Source organism: Anabrus simplex, chromosome 6 (assembly GCF_040414725.1).
Source record: "Anabrus simplex isolate iqAnaSimp1 chromosome 6, ASM4041472v1, whole genome shotgun sequence".
Taxonomy (NCBI): domain Eukaryota; kingdom Metazoa; phylum Arthropoda; class Insecta; order Orthoptera; family Tettigoniidae; genus Anabrus; species Anabrus simplex.
In genome coordinates this window covers 106,998,908-107,015,364 of record NC_090270.1, presented here as the reverse complement: position 1 = coordinate 107,015,364, position 16,457 = coordinate 106,998,908, and the positions used below count along the sequence as shown (strand labels likewise).

General features: G+C 38.9%; 1 protein-coding gene across 2 annotated transcripts in view; it reads left to right on the top strand.

Moving 5' to 3' along the window:
* The window catches only part of LOC136875515 (uncharacterized), a 132,570-nt gene that overhangs the window by 106,171 nt on the left and 9,942 nt on the right, over positions 1–16,457 (top strand). For both annotated transcript variants that reach the window (XM_067149064.2, XM_067149063.2), the window contains exons 4-5: positions 3,742–3,924; positions 12,464–13,910. In XM_067149064.2, coding sequence (XP_067005165.2) covers positions 3,742–3,924; positions 12,464–13,910 — 1,630 coding nt within the window. The remainder of the gene's footprint in view (positions 1–3,741; positions 3,925–12,463; positions 13,911–16,457) is intronic.

The following is a 16,457-nucleotide window of genomic DNA, read 5'->3' as shown; positions in this document are numbered from 1 at the left end:
GAATCAACCTTGCCTGGATGAAGTGGCTCTATGTCACAGGAGTCCGTTTTGATCGGACGATGCCAGTGTAACTGAAATCCAAAATCTTTAGACCAGTGAGACTGTATGGAAACGAGTATTGGCCAGTCACAACAGCTGCATTTCATGGAGATGAAGATGCTTCGCTGGCCAATGGGACTCACTAGACTGAACCACATCAGAAATGAGGATGTTCGGATGGCGTTTGGTGTGGCCCCAATCCCTGAGAAAATACGAGAGTGGTGGTGGTTATTATTGTTTTAAGAGGAAGTTCAACTATGCAACCATCCTCTACATAACACTAATCAGACAGAAAAATGGAAGGGATCCGATACTTCGAAAAAAATCTTCGGTCAAAGAAAGACAAGGGCCACGAAGGGCGTGAAAATAAGACTTTCTAGACCTGGATACCTAATTCCTTTCGGGTCAGAAAATAACAAGAGTTGACCAAGGGAGGTCAGATAGGATAGATGAAAGTGAGGAACCTAGCACAAGTAAGTGGAAGCAATGACAGGGGTCAGCTGAGAGTCCCGTGGTCGCCAACCCACGCTCCCCAAGTTTAGAGCCCCTGGAGCCTCTTTTATTCGCCTCTTACGACAGGCAAGTGATAGGGTGTTGTTCTGCCACCCTCACCTACAGCGGGAGGAGGAGGGGTGAAAATGCGAGAGAATCGTTCGCGATGGTATGGACACGTACTACGCTGAAACAGTTAAGTTGCGAGAAGTGCATTAAACTTAAGTCCTGACGGCCGCTGACCACGAAGGCACTCTGCGGGAGGATATGAATGTGGCGAAAGTCTTTCCAGAAGATGCAGAAAACAACGCATCAAGTGGCAAAGTAAGTGTAGAACAGCAGACCCTGCAATTAAGTAGGATAAATGCTAAGAAGAAGAGGAAGAAGAAGAATATATGTTAATGCACTAAATCTGTGCTTGATTCTGATTTAAAAATTCAGCTACCGGACGGGTGATCAACTACTGTCATACATGTTTACTTGGACTCTGTACTTCAGATATCTTCGAGGTCCCGTCATTCAATCGCCGTCAATGGGCGTGTTATCAAGAATCACGAAAGCATTCTGGAGTTCTTCACAGTAAATGTTCGTACGAGAAATCGCTCTTTGGAAAAACAGTGGCCTTCTTGGTCTATTGCGCCGCGGGTTTGTTCGTTTTGTCTAACCTCAGATAAACACTCACTTTACGTCAGTACAGATACTATGTGTTCTAAATCCCTTAATTAATTAATTGTTTAATCCCTGAATTCATTCATTTAGGCAGTCAGGATCTCACTCATGAAATATCATTTACTAATATATATTTTGATTTCAATTTTCATTGCTGTGATCATTTTTAAATAATTTGGTGCAGGTCTTTTGTAAAGAGCCTGTTCCGATGCTACGAGAGACAGCAAGAGAAAATATTGTTCACAGCTGTGCTGTGTTACATCCAGTACAATAAACTCTAGATGCAACCAAGTGGCAATCATTCCCTCTATGTACAAATTTTAAAACAAGCTATTTTGACTGATTCTACAAACCGCCCTGACCAGTGCAGAGTGACATTAGGCTAGATATACTGTATATATTTTTTGCGATGAGTCTGTGGTCCACCTTAAAGTCCCGGGCCCGCCTGAAACGCAGGCCCTGCAGGCCCTAACGTTACGCTTCTGGGTCTCTGCAATGTGCCTTGAGGAAAGCTGAGGACCGTACAGGATGGCGGCGCTACACCTTTCGTGGCCAGTGGATGATATAATTACCACTAAATTTTTTCCGCTATTGGGCCAAAGGGTGACCCGATTCCCACATTTTATTTGTGCTGGTACCTGGTGTGGACATCAGAAAATTTAGAAAAAAAACATTTGCTCTGGTATATTTGCAGTTTCTAGGTTGGTGGACGTGTTTGCTTACATGTGTGTAGTGTAATGGCTGCTAGGAGCGCGCATTTTTCGGAAGTGAAGTGATTTTCTGCACCAGAAAGATGGATGTTAGTAATTCTAAGCTATTTACGTTATCATACATTATTATAAATTATTCTGTAGTGCTTCAGACATAGATTGAGCATATTTTTTGCCCTAGTATGGGTAAATAAATAGGTTTTATGTAAAGGTGAAACACAGGAACATAAGTTCTTCACCTTGCCATGATTATTCATCTCAGGAATTCTTTTGTTATTCTATTTTATTTCATTTTATTATGTTACTGAGTTCCAGAAATTCCATGAAAAGTAAAATGTAATATATTAGTAGCTTGTTTCATGACAAATAAATGAGTTCAGATTACCTTTCCAATATATAATTGTGAATGTATTATTCGTTTGGCTTTCACTTTGTACGCCCCTTATTCTACCTGAATCGATGGTTACAGCTGTATTCAGTGTAAATGAGTTATAATTCTGTGTGGTATAAGACGATTGCACATATTCTCATTCTATGTCCTGATGTGTGTGTGCTAGCCTTTGGTTACTGGGAAGTATAGTTCCCACGTTTGTGTCACTTAGGCATTCTGACAGCCATTGGGATATATAGTTCCCACATTTTTTCACAGTTCCAGTGTTTGATTTTTTTAAATAGCCTCCCACTCCTTGACATTCCATCACTACAAAAACATGTTTAGTTCCCAAAAATTCATTTCTTAAATAATTTGGCCAGGAAAGGGTTAAAAGTGTCAGGACGGTCAGCAATGAATATAAAGAATAATGGTGAACTTGGAGTGCATAATGAGATGTTATTCGTCACATACGTTGGTCCCTATATCTTTGACCTAGCAACAAACCAATGGATGACATGGCACCTATCGTTACTCATACAATGGTCAGACTCTGAACGTCGCCGACATTCGACGGCAGAATGCTAACTGCAAATTTCATTTTCATCTTTCCTGAAATCAAGTTTCGTAAAAGAAATCTTTCCTCTTTCCTTCTTGATCTTTTTACACTCCAGAGTTCGTTTTTCCCTCGGACTCAGCGAGGGATCCCACCTCTACCGACTCAAGGTCAGTTTCCTGGAGCGTGAAACTTTGGATCGGGAATACAACTGGGAATGTGGACCAGTAACTCGTCCAGGCGGCCTCACCTGCTATGCTGAACAGGGGCCCCGTGAGAGGATGTGAAGATTGGAAGAAATAGACAAGGAAGAGAGAAGGAAGCGGCCGCGGCCGTAAGTCAAGTACCATCCCGACACTTCCCTGGAGAAGAAGTGGGAAACCACGAGGATGGCAGAAGTGGGAATCGAATCCGGGCCTCCGGGGGGTGGCAGCTAATCACACTAACCATTACACCACAGAGGCGGACTATTTATTTATTTATTTATTTATTTATTTATTTATTTATTTATTTATTTATTTATTTATTTATTTATTTATTTATTTATTTATTTATTTATTTATTTATTTATTTATTTATTTATATTTTGACTAGTACGCCTTGTCATATAGCACTACCATGTGATATCCGGGTTTCCCAACAACCTCATGGTGCTTTAGAAAACATCCAACTACTGCCAGTATGTGTTGCTGGAACGTGTCCGTAATTTTTAAAAAATGTATAAACATTTGTTTGTTAATATTTGGTCTAAATGCGACTCTCAAGTTCTGGAAAACATGATGGATGTATACATTTTGAATTGTTAATAACTTTCCGCAGATTTACGTTCTGAATATAGATATCTGTGCCATACTAAGCACCGGAACTCTACGATCCTTTAACTCCTTTATCGTTATCTGTTTCAGGAGCACATCGTGGAACGTCGCAAAGCTGACGGTAGTCTTGCCTTCCCCCACCTCCGTACTTCCCTGACGACTCGCTGGGGTCGATACGCCTGGGAGAAGCCCAAGAAGTTCCACTTGGACAACCACCTTGTAACAGGAGGACCTCTCTTCCGAGGCAGACCTATCACTGAACAGAACATACAGGTGAATACTGGATCCCAACATCATTATACACTTTTTATTATTATTATTGTTACGGGGTTACCCGTGGAACGCAGAGGTGAAAGAAGGTACCGGGGTGAATGGGTTTAACTACAATGTCAAGAAGGAATTTAAAACTGAAATGGAAGGTTATATTTTTGAAAAGCAACAAGATAAATTCTCACTTAGTGAGATAACAATGACAAACATAGAAAAATCCAAGATTACAGTACTTTAACTCTCTTCAATCAATACTGATCTGCATTTAGGGCAGTCGCCCAGGTGGCAGATTCCCTATTTGTTGTTTTCCTAGCCTTTTCCTAAATGATTTCAAAGAAATTGGAAATTTATTGAACATCTCTCTTGGTAAGTTATTCCAATCCGTAACTCCCCTTCCTATAAATGAATATTTGCCCCAGTTTGTCCTCTTGAATTCCAACTTTATCTTCATATTGTGATCTTTCCTACTTTTATAAACGCCATTCAAACTTATTCGTCTACTAATGTCATTCCACGCCATCTCTCCGCTGACAGCCCGGAACATACCACTTAGTCGAGCAGCTCTTCTTCTTTCTCTCAATTCTTCCCAACCCAAACATTGCAACATTTTTGTAACGCTACTCTTTTGTCGGAAATCGCCCAGAACAAATCGAGCTGCTTTTCTTTGGATTTTTTCTAGTTCTTGAATCAGGTAATCCTGGTGAGGGTCCCATACACTGGAACCATACTCTAGTTGGGGTATTACCAGAGACTTATATGCCCTCTCCTTTACATCCTTACTACAACCCCTAAACACCCTCATAACCATGTGCAGAGATCTGTACCCTTTATTTACAATCCCATTTATGTGATTACCCCAATGAAGATCTTTCCTTATATTAACACCTAGATACTTACAATGATCCCCAAAAGGAACGTTCACCCCATCAACGCAGTAATTAAAACTGAGAGGACTTTTCCTACTTGTAAAACTCACAACCTGACTTTTAACCCCGTTTATCAACATACCATTGCCTGCTGTCCATCTCACAACATTTTCGAGGTCACGTTGCAGTTGCTCACAATCTTGTAACTTATTTATCACTCTATAGAAAATAACATCATCCGCAAAAAGCCTTACCTCCGATTCCACTCCTTTACTCATATCATTTATATATATAAGAAAACATAAAGGTCCGATAATACTGCCTTGAGGAATTCCCCTCTTAATTATTACAGGGTCGGATAAAGCTTCACCTACTCTAATTCTCTGAGATCTATTTTCTAGAAATATAGCAACCCATTCAGTCACTCTTTTGTCTAGTCCAATTGCACTCATTTTTGCCAGTAGTCTCCCATGATCCACCCTATCAAATGCTTTAGACAGGTCAATCGCGATACAGTCCATTTGACCTCCTGAATCCAAGGTATCTGCTATATCTTGCTGGAATCCTACAAGTTGAGCTTCAGTGGAATAACCTTTCCTAAAACCGAATTGCCTTCTATCGAACCAGTTACTAATTTCACAAACATGTCTAATATAATCAGAAAGAATGCCTTCCCAAAGCTTACATACAATGCATGTCAAACTTACTGGCCTGTAATTTTCAGCTTTATGTCTATCACCCTTTCCTTTATACACAGGGGCAACTATAGCAACTCTCCATTCATCTGGTATAGCTCCTCCGACCAAACAATAATCAAATAAGTACTTCAGATATGGTACTATATCCCAACCCATTGTCTTTAGTGTATCCCCAGAAATCTGATCAATTCCAGTCGCTTTTCTAGTTTTTAACTTTTGTATCTTATTGTAAATGTCATTGTTATCATATGTAAATTTTACTACAAGCCCCTAGTTTTGCAATTTTTGAGTTCTCAGCTAACATTTACCAAGAGCACAAATATACACAAGGGCAGAAATCCCTCAAAACATGGAGCGCTTGCTTCCAACACACAATATCAAGCCTCCCAGAGGCACTTTTACAACACTAGAAAAGAGCGAAGGTGCTCTCAGTTCTCCCAAGCCTACCCAAGGCAACATTACATGAAAATCTACTAATCACAGACCTTACAAGGCACTATTTACAAATTTGAAACAGGTGTATCTTGTACCCAACCTATTGGGCCGTTGCGGAAAGAAACAGGTTAAGTAAATGGCCCGAAACACAAATTGAATTGAGACGAGTATTTGCACTCCTAAGTATGCATTCTTAAAACCTAAGGGGCACTACGCCTATGAAACAGGGGCTATTCCCAAACTATGGAGGTGACTCGTATAAGAAAAAATTTAAGACATTACGGAAAGGAAGAAAACCAGTTACAAAACGTAGTCACCTCAAACCAATATGAAGGGAAGCTCGAGAGGGTACATCACTCTCTATCCCCGATTTACAGTGAAAGATTTATAAAATTTTTACATGAACCGAAAGGAGATTTACATTTTAGAGAAGTTGGTTACATAGTCAAAGTTTCGAACCTTTCCCTCAGGTTAAACTGCGGAGCTAGCAAAAAATAAGATGTTAGATGGCCATTACCTTGCTGAAGAACTGCTGCCTGATGAAAGAGGCGTCACTCGCCTCCTGCTTGACACACACACTTAGTTAGATGACGATCAAGTGGCCAAGAGACGTGAAAATCCGCAGTTTATAAACCCTCGGGGAGAGTTCGAGACCTTTCATGAATAAACCAGCCACGCCCTCTCACTTTATTGGAGAATTTAAAAGTTACACTCAAAGTCGAGGAAGAAGCCTGCGATAGGCGGAAAATTAATTACCGAAATTCATGATTGGCTAAATTCAAAACTGGCGGAAAGAAAAGGTCAATATTGCCAAACCAAAAATACGGAACATTAATTAGTTAAAAAACTTATGAATACAAAACTTCTTTAAATCAAAGTTCATCCACTTCGCATCAGGGTGCATGATGATAGTTTTTGTAGCGACATCAGTTGAAGAAAGTCCTAACTTCTTGAGGAAGGGCAAAGAAAACAAGTAGAAATTCACACAGTACTGGAAACTTCACAATAACAAAATTACGTCAAATTACTGTAGTGACATCTTCTGAGTAAAGGTTTAAGTAGGTTTAGTTTCAAGTTGACTGTTTCTCCTGTAGAGGAGTTCTTTTAGGCGCAAGATTTAAATGCGCGGCGTTGGGGTGTACCTCCCGCTACAATTATTATTATTATTATTATTATTATTATTATTATTATTATTATTATTATTATTATTATTATTATTATTATTTTTGATTCGTTGTGCCCAGCTGTGGAGCGCGTTTGAACTTATTTTGCACAATGTTTCTTCTTCTTTTCTTCCCAATATCTCTTCATTTTTTCACTGTGTTCCTTTCTGCGTGTTTCTGTCCAGTCTGTATTTTTTCTTGTTGGTTTCTCTGCAAATTTATGTTTGTTTACTAAGCTTCTAAATTTCATTCTATCTTGAATGGTTTCGTCCTCGATACCCATTTCTTGTAGATCTTCATGTATTTCTGCTAACCAATTGTTGCGGATTTTCAGGGTTAGAGCTAGATTTAGAATTTTCTTTGTCAGCCTGTTGTTATCCATTCTATTATTATTATTATTATTATTATTATTATTATTATTATTATTATTATTATTATTATATTACGGGGCTACCCGTGGAATGCAGAGGTGAAAGAAGGTGCGGGCTGGAATGGGTCTAACTACAAAGCTGAGATATTGATTAAAATTGCATTAAAGGTTATATTTTCGAAAATAGCTTCACATAGAATTTGAAACTATAACAAATAACAACAAGCAAATCAGGTACAAGACCAGGAAAACCAAGATTTAGAGACAGTTTAACAATCTGGGCCCCAAGCCCTAATTTTTACAATTTCTGAGCTCTCAGCTCACAAACACATATTACCAAAGGGCAGAAATCCCCTAATTATATGGAGCACTTGCTCCCACCTAGCAATGTCAAGCCTCCTAGAGGCACATATCCAAATACTAGAAGGAGCTGACCCGCTCTCAATTTTTCAAGCCTATTAAAGGCAATACCAGTCTTTTACACATGATTGCCTTCAAGGCACCACTTACATTGAAACAGGGGTATCTTGTACCCAACCTACTGGGCCTTAGCCGACAAGAAAAGGTTAAGTAAATGGCCCGCAACACCAAGTGGAATGGAGGCGTGTACTTGCACTCCTACATGAAAGTTTTTTAAAACCTAAGAGGCACTAGGCCGATGAACCAGGGGCTATTCCCAAACTGTGGAGGTGACTCGTATAAGAAAATTTAATACATTAAGGAAGAAAAAGTTACCAAAACGTAGTCACCTCAAGGCAAAAATTAAGGGGAGCTCGAGAGGGTAACGCACTCTCTATCCCCGAATTACAGTTACAGATTTATAAGCCGGCAGAATTTACATTTTAAAAAGATAGGTTACATTAGTAAAAGGTTTCGGACCTTCCCCGCGAGTTAAACTGCTGAGCTACCAAGAAATAAAGATGTTAAATGGCCATTACCTTATTGAAGTTCTGCTGCCTGATGAAAGGGGCGCTTCCCGCTACATATCCATACACTAAGTTAAATGTTGATGATGTGGCCAAGAGACAAGAAAATCAGCAGTTTTATACCCTCGTGGAAGATTCGAGACCTTTCATGAATAATCAAGCCACTCCCTCTTTCTTTATTGGTCCGTCTTGAAAATACACTCAAAGTCGAAGAAGAAATACATGATTTGTCAAAAATTAATTACAGAAATTCTGGATTGACTTGATTCAAAACTGGCGGAAAGAAAAGATTAATATTGCCAACCCACAAATGAAAAAACGAAATTTAGTAAAGAGAAAACTTATGAATACAAAATGTCTTCAAAAAGTTCCTTAACTTCGCACCAGGGTGCATGATCATAGTTTTTTTTTTGTAGAGACATCTATCAGAGAATGTCCACACTTCTTGATCAATAGAAAACAAAACAAGTTGAACTCCACACAGTACTGACAACTTCGTAATCACAAAATTTACGGTAGTGACATCTTCTGAGAAAACTTATGAGTTGATACAGTTGTTAAAGTTCAGAGCTTCTCCTGTAGAGGAGTACTTTAAGGCGGAAAATTCAAATGTGTAGGGGTGTACCAGCCGGTACAATTACTACTATTATTATTATTATTATTATTATTATTATTATTATTATTATTATTATTATTATTATTATTATTATTGAATCCCGATTAACCGACAACGAAATAGTACACGTGGCAACTGTTGGAAGTTTTTTCCCCTAACAGTCACTTTACGCCCTCTGTATTTGATGGTATTATTATTGTCGTGAGTAGCCTCGCGACAGCGGGCAGTGATCACGGCATGGGGGGGCCACTATACTTGTCATAGCTTGTGCATTACTAATAACTGTAGATTAGATTTATTCACGGGGCTAACGGCGCTCCGGAAGTGAGTTGACCGTGGGTTATTTCTTTTCCAATTACTAATCGAATTATTTTTTTGTCTTTGTGCTTAATCAGGGGAGTTTATACATTCTATACTTGCATAGGCTATTATGGATTTGAACACTGTATTGGGCGAAGGCCTGCAGATTACGTGGTGTCGTGTGGTCAGCACGACGAATCCTCTCGGCCGTTATTCTTAGCTTTCTTGACCGGGGCCGCTATATCACCGTCAGATAGCTCCTCAATTCTAATCACGTAGGCTGAGTGGACCTCGAACCAGCCCTCAGGACCAGGTAAAAATCCCTGACCTGACCGGGAATCAAACCCGGGGCTTCCGGGTAAGAGGCAGGCACGCTACCCCTACACCACGGGGCCGGCCCACTCGCACCATCGGAATGTCTAAATTTGTATCCAGACCGCCGTTTCAAAAGTTCTGCATCTCGATTACTGAGGACATACGATACAATTATTACTACAACTACTCCTACTACGTATTATTATTATTATTATTATTATTATTATTGTTATTATTAATTCTTCTTCTTCTTCTTCTTCTCCTTCTTCTTCTCCTTTTCCTTCTTTACGATGAGGCGTGCTAGAGACCACGTGTCAATTTCAATTCATCCTTCCTTGTTGTTTCCTTTTCCGTTCATTCCAGTATTCCTTTTTCATTGCATTATGCTTTATTCTTCTCTCCTCACACCACTTTGGACCGCGTTTCCTTTTCATTCTTCCTTGAATCCTTCCATTCTTAAAACTTTCTTTTTTCAAATCTCTCTTTCTAGAGTTCGTCCTTTTCTTATTTCCTTTTACATCTTTCTTGACCTACAGTGTCCAGTTCCTTGTTGACTCTTTCTTCGAAAGGCATTTGAATATCTGTTATCATCCATTCTACAGATATGTCCAAAAATTAGCAATCTCCTTCTTGTTATTGTTTCTGTTATATTTTCCATGTTCTGTATATTTCATTGTTACTTCTTATTTTCCATTGTTCTGTTGTTTCCATTGATCCTAATATTTTTCTCATAATTCTTCTTTCTAGTATTTTCAGTTTATCTAAACTATAGTTTATTATTATAGCTGCCTCTGTGGATCAGCGGTAGAGTGTCGGCCTCCGGATCCCAAGATAGCGGGTTCAAACCCGGCAGAGGTAGTCGGATTTTTGAAGGGCGGAAAAAAGTCCATTCGACACTCCATGTCGTACGATGTCGGCATGTAAAAGATCTCTGGTGACACATTTGGTAAACACCAACAAAATTCATTAAATCTCAGCCATAGACGCCCAAGAGAGTTTCGGTTTACTCGGTCTGCCATCTAGTGGGGGCCTAGAGTAAAACGGAACGTCGAAATTGACGAGCAGACAGCCAGATGGCGTCAAATTGAAATGTCTGCACACGGTAGCTGAGGCCATACGATTATTATTATTTATTTATTTATTATTATTATTATTATTATTATTCTGAGGTATCTGTGGAACGCAGAGAGGTGAAAGAAGGTGTGGGCTTGAATGGGTCTAACTACGATATCAAAATTAATTTAAAACTTTAAATGAAGGTTATATTTCTTTTCAGATCTCAAACTTAACAACATTCTTCACTTAGTGAATAGAAACCAATGTATCAGGTACAATGAAAATTTTGATTCCAGAATAGAAAACCCCAGAATAGGGAATTTAACAGTTTTGGGCTTCAAGCCCCAAATGTTCAAGTTTACAATGTCGCCAAAGTAGCGTTTAATTAGACACAAAATTCCAGAGCACATTGCTCCAACCGATACAATTTAATACCTCCCAAAGGCACCAATCATTATTACACAAATATCAGAAAAGAGCTTATATGCTCTCCAAATTTTACCAAGGAGACTGAGCTCCTAATTCCATACAGCATACACAAGGCAACTTTACACAAAACCTTACAATCTCAGGTCTCTCTAGGCAAAACCTACCATTTATAATACCATGTGGTTTACATAGGGGTATCCAGTACCCATGCTACCGGGCCTTCGTGAGAAGAAAGAACAGGTTAACATTACTGACCCAAACTCAAAATGTATGGAGGTGTACACTTACGCTCCTAGAAAACCAAGAATAAAACCCTACTTGGGCTCGCGGCCCGATGATACAGAGGCTAATCCCAAGCTACTGAGGTGACTAGAAAAAAAGGTTAATTAGTGCTTTACAGAAAGAGAAACCGTTACAAAATCGCAGTCAGCTCAAGATAAATTGAAGGGGAACTCGAGAGGGTAACGCACTCTCTATCCCCGATTTACAGTTTAAGTCTTTATGAAATTTTACATGAGAAGTAGTTTACATTTTTAGGAAACGGATGGTTACATAGTTAGAAATTAGAACCTTCCCCTCGGGTAAGTCTGCGGATGTAGCTACAGAGATATAAAACTGGAGGCCATTACCTGGGCTGATGTTCTGCCTGCCGAAGAATGAGGCACCCCGCCTCCTATCTTAATACACACACTCAGAACTTCGACGATCAATAAGACAAGGTAGCTTGAAAAAGCCGCAGCTTATATACCCAAGGGGAGGGTTCGAGAAGGCTCTGGACTAAATCCGGACACACACCCTCATTTTTATTGGATAAATCAAAAACCTACAAGAAGCCTGTGATTGGCTGAAAAATAATTACAGAAAATTTGTTATTGGCCAGATTCAAAAGCTGGCGCGATGAGAAGGAAATGTTGCAAACCTTGAAGTACCAAAATAAATGAAAGTCAATTTACTTGAGAAAACCTATGAACACAAACCTTCTTCAAATCATTAATTATTCCACCTTGCACCAGAGTGCATGACCTCAGTTTTTATAGAGACATCTATGAAAAAAAAGTTCAAACTTTTTGATGTACACCAAAACAAAACAAATAAATCCAGTCAGTTTAGGAAACTTTAAAATAACATATTACTCAGTTATTCAGTAGTGACATCTTCTGATCAATGTCCCAACTTTATGCATTAGCGGTTTCTAGAGTTGTTCGATAGATAGTGTTTCTTAAGGCGCTTCTTTCAAATGTGCGGGGTTGAGGTGTACCTCCCGGTATTATTATTATTATTATTATTATTATTATTATTATTATTATTATTATTATTATTATTATTATTATTATGCCGTCATTGTGAACACTCTCTCTTTTGTTGCAGGAATGTGTCAGTGACATCGTGACGAAATATTTGCCACCCGAGCAATCTCCTTGGCAAGTGACGATTATACCAACGTTGTCGGGTCCCGAAGAGAGGTTCTTCGTCCTCATTCGCTTGCACCACCTGTTGATGTCCGAGGAAGGCTTGGGATTAGGAGATCTCCTACTTCTCAGCCCAGACAAGCCTTCTCTATGGCGCATGCCACTTGGAGAAGATGACGAAAACCCTGTCCCAGAAACAACGCTGGACCGACGACTGGTCGGCCACTTCAAGACTCTTGTAGCTGTCCCTAAACTGTATAGTTCTATCCGTGAAACATTCATCAGCAACTGGAATGACTTTATTCTGAACTACGATCCCTTAGAGAACAAAGATATATTAAAGTCTCCCCCATTTTTTACAACAAGTCTCACTGTGATGATTATAGTTTCCATAGCTGTTTTAAGAGATCTGGTTCGCTCGTTGAGAAAGTCAAGTGATTCCTGTTTTACAACTCTCTCGAATGTACTTATTATGATACAAAGACATGCAGAAAAGCGTCGATGCAGTTTATCATTTCTTCTTCGTGGACTATGTCACTCACTCCACCCAATTCACATAGCCAGTACCACGCTAATATGGATTTGGTGGTTTGGTGTAACAACGTTTATAAGGATACCAATATTAATGTTCCGTGAAATATTATTATTCTCATTAAAAGGAAGTATCACGCCTGGAACAAATGCAGAAATAGTTTATAACTGGTGGAAATTGTTGTGTGAATCTCTCAAGGAGTTGTGGTATTTATGGAAAGTGATCTATACAGGTCCACGTATTTTAATAGAAGAAATTCTACGGTCAAATCAGGGCCAATCACATCAGCTGCAGACAGTATCACTATGTGGTCGTAAAGTAGTGTCGTGGTCTGATCCAGTCCCTGTGGCACTCATCCACAAGATTTGTACTGCTACTGGAAGTACTTCCAGTGAAGTGTTGATGAGTGCTTCAGTAAGGGCTCTTCGGGACTATTTCCGGCAGCTGGGATTGTCTGTTCCAGATGAAGTGCTGGCCACAGCGAGGTACCTACCTCTCCAAGAACTGATGAATCCCTCAAAGATAGGTGGGGGTAGGGATGGTTGGCTGTGTCTAGCACTTCCAACTCGTACCTCCTTAGGGGATGAAGACGATCCGCAAGCGGGTCTGAGGCAGCTTCAAGTCGCTGTGAAAGGAGCGCGGGATCGTCAAACATTACTGCAGCTCGTATCCCAGTGGCCCCATCAGAACTCACTCATCACAAGTGTGCTGCCATCTTTCATTGTGCGACTCATTGTTAACTATTTCTCAAAACGATACTGCGTCACCTTGACAGACATTGCCCCTGAATCTGCACACGAGTCTGGTAAGAGGCTACTCTGGGGACAAGAGGTAGAAAGTGTCATTTACTGGAGACCACCACAAGCAAATATAAGTAAGTACTTAGCCACACGATCGCACACTGAAAGCGTTCACACAGTTGTATGTCTTAATCAAAAGATCATCAAAATAACATTAAAAACACTTCGTAAACACACGCGGAAAGCACAAAAAGCACACTCAATATTCCTTCTAACTTTCATACATTTAGAACTTCTTGTTCTTGTTTTATTTATTTATTAAAAATGAAGTCATAGTTTCTAGTGTCGGCTCAGTAAATGTAAATTGAAATATTTTCAGTCTGTTGAACACACAAGTTCATTATAAATGTTACACTATAACATACCTGTCATAAAACACACTATTAAACAAGGAATGCAGATACACATTATTAAACAAGGAATGCAGATACACACTATTAAACAAGGAATGCAGATGCACACTATTAAACAAGGAATGCAGATACACACTATTAAACAAGGACTGCAGATACACACTATTAAACAAGGAATGCAGATGCACACTATTAAACAAGGAATGCAGATGCACACTATTAAACAAGGAATGCAGATACACACTATTAAACAAGGACTGCAGATACACACTATTAAACAAGGACTGCAGATACACACTATTAAACAAGGAATGCAGATGCACACTATTAAACAAGGAATGCAGATGCACACTATTAAACAAGGAATGCAGATGCACACTATTAAACAAGGAATGCAGATGCACACTATTAAACAAGGAATGCAGATACACACTATTAAACAAGGACTGCAGATACACATTATTAAACAAGGAATGCAGATACACACTATTAAACAAGGAATGCAGATGCACACTATTAAACAAGGAATGAAGATGCACACTATTAAACAAGGAATGCAGATGCACACTATTAAACAAGGAATGCAGATACACACTATTAAACAAGGAATGCAGATACACACTATTAAACAAGGAATGCAGATGCACACTATTAAACAAGGAATGCAGATGCACACTATTAAACAAGGAATGCAGATGCACACTATTAAACAAGGAATGCAGATGCACACTATTAAACAAGGAATGCAGATACACACTATTAAACAAGGAATGCTGATACACACTATTAAACAAGGAATGAAGATACACATTATTAAACAAAGAATGCAGATACACACTCTTAAACAAGGAATGCAGATACACACTGTTAATCAAGGAATGCAGATACACATTATTAAACAAGGAATGCACATACACACTATTAAACAAGTAATGCTGATACACACTATTAAACAAGGAATGCAGATACACACTATTAAACAAGTAATGCTGATACACACTATTAAACAAGGAATGCAGATACACACTATTAAACAAGGAATGCAGATATACACTCTTAAACAAGGAATGCAGATACACACTATTAAACAAGGAATGCAGATATACACTCTTAAACAAGGAATGCAGATACACACTATTAAACAAGAAATGCAGATACACACTATTAAACAAGGAATGCAAATACACATTATTATACAAGGAATGCAGATACACACTATTAAACAAGGAATGCAGATACACACTGTTAAACAAGGAATGCAGATACACATTATTAAACAAGGAATGCAGATACACACTGTTAAACAAGGAATGCAGATACACACTGTTAAACAAATAATAACTTGTTTCGTTCTTGATATAACATGATCAGATCTATAAAAATACACTCAAATATTTAGAAATAGATATGTTTATTTCTGTTTAAATATTTATGAACTTGAAATCTGGAACTTATCTTAATGATGTCCTCCTTTGTCTCTACTCCAACATTTACTGCGAGGTTTTTGAAAAGCCGTTGCTCTGTCATGACGGGTATGTTATAGCATGTCGAATATAAGACCAAGTGTGAGGTGACTCAGCCATTATAGCACGGTAGTTTGTGGTCCCGCCACTGCAAGCGATTGTATCCAACACGTGCTCCAGTTGTTCCGGCAACCGGGGTATAGAAAAGAGCGGGAAGCGTTACTTTGCGAGATATTTAAGCGAAACTGAATTTCCTTTGCTTTTAGTTCCTAAACTCAGTTCATTGTGTGTTGCATACTTCAAGCATGTATCTTATGTGGCTTGATTAATTTCATAATTCAGCATGCCGTATAAATCAATTTGAAAAAATGGGCCAGAGCTATTCCACGGAAAGATAATGAGTTAACGCGTAATAGCAGAATTTGTCTTGTTCACTTCTCTGATGATTTGATAATAAAATCAGATAATTTTATAGCGAATGATGAAAAAATGGGTATCTCTCGTGTGAGATGGAAATTACGTTCTGGAGCAGTGCCTCACATTTTCTCTTACTTGTCGCCAAATCTTCACGCAAGCTTTCGAAAGTCCAGAAACCGACAAACTGAGTTGGGAAGTTTAAAGAGTTCATGTGTGTTGGTTTTAATATGCTGGAAGTTACGTACTGTTTACATGTACACTCCAGTAACCTGTGTTTTCCGCAACACGTGATGAAGGACGTAGCTCTTATTTCCATGTATGATTGTACCCTGCGGTGGTATTTCAATTGTAATCTCTAATTGTTTTTTAAAAGACGGTATGTATATAT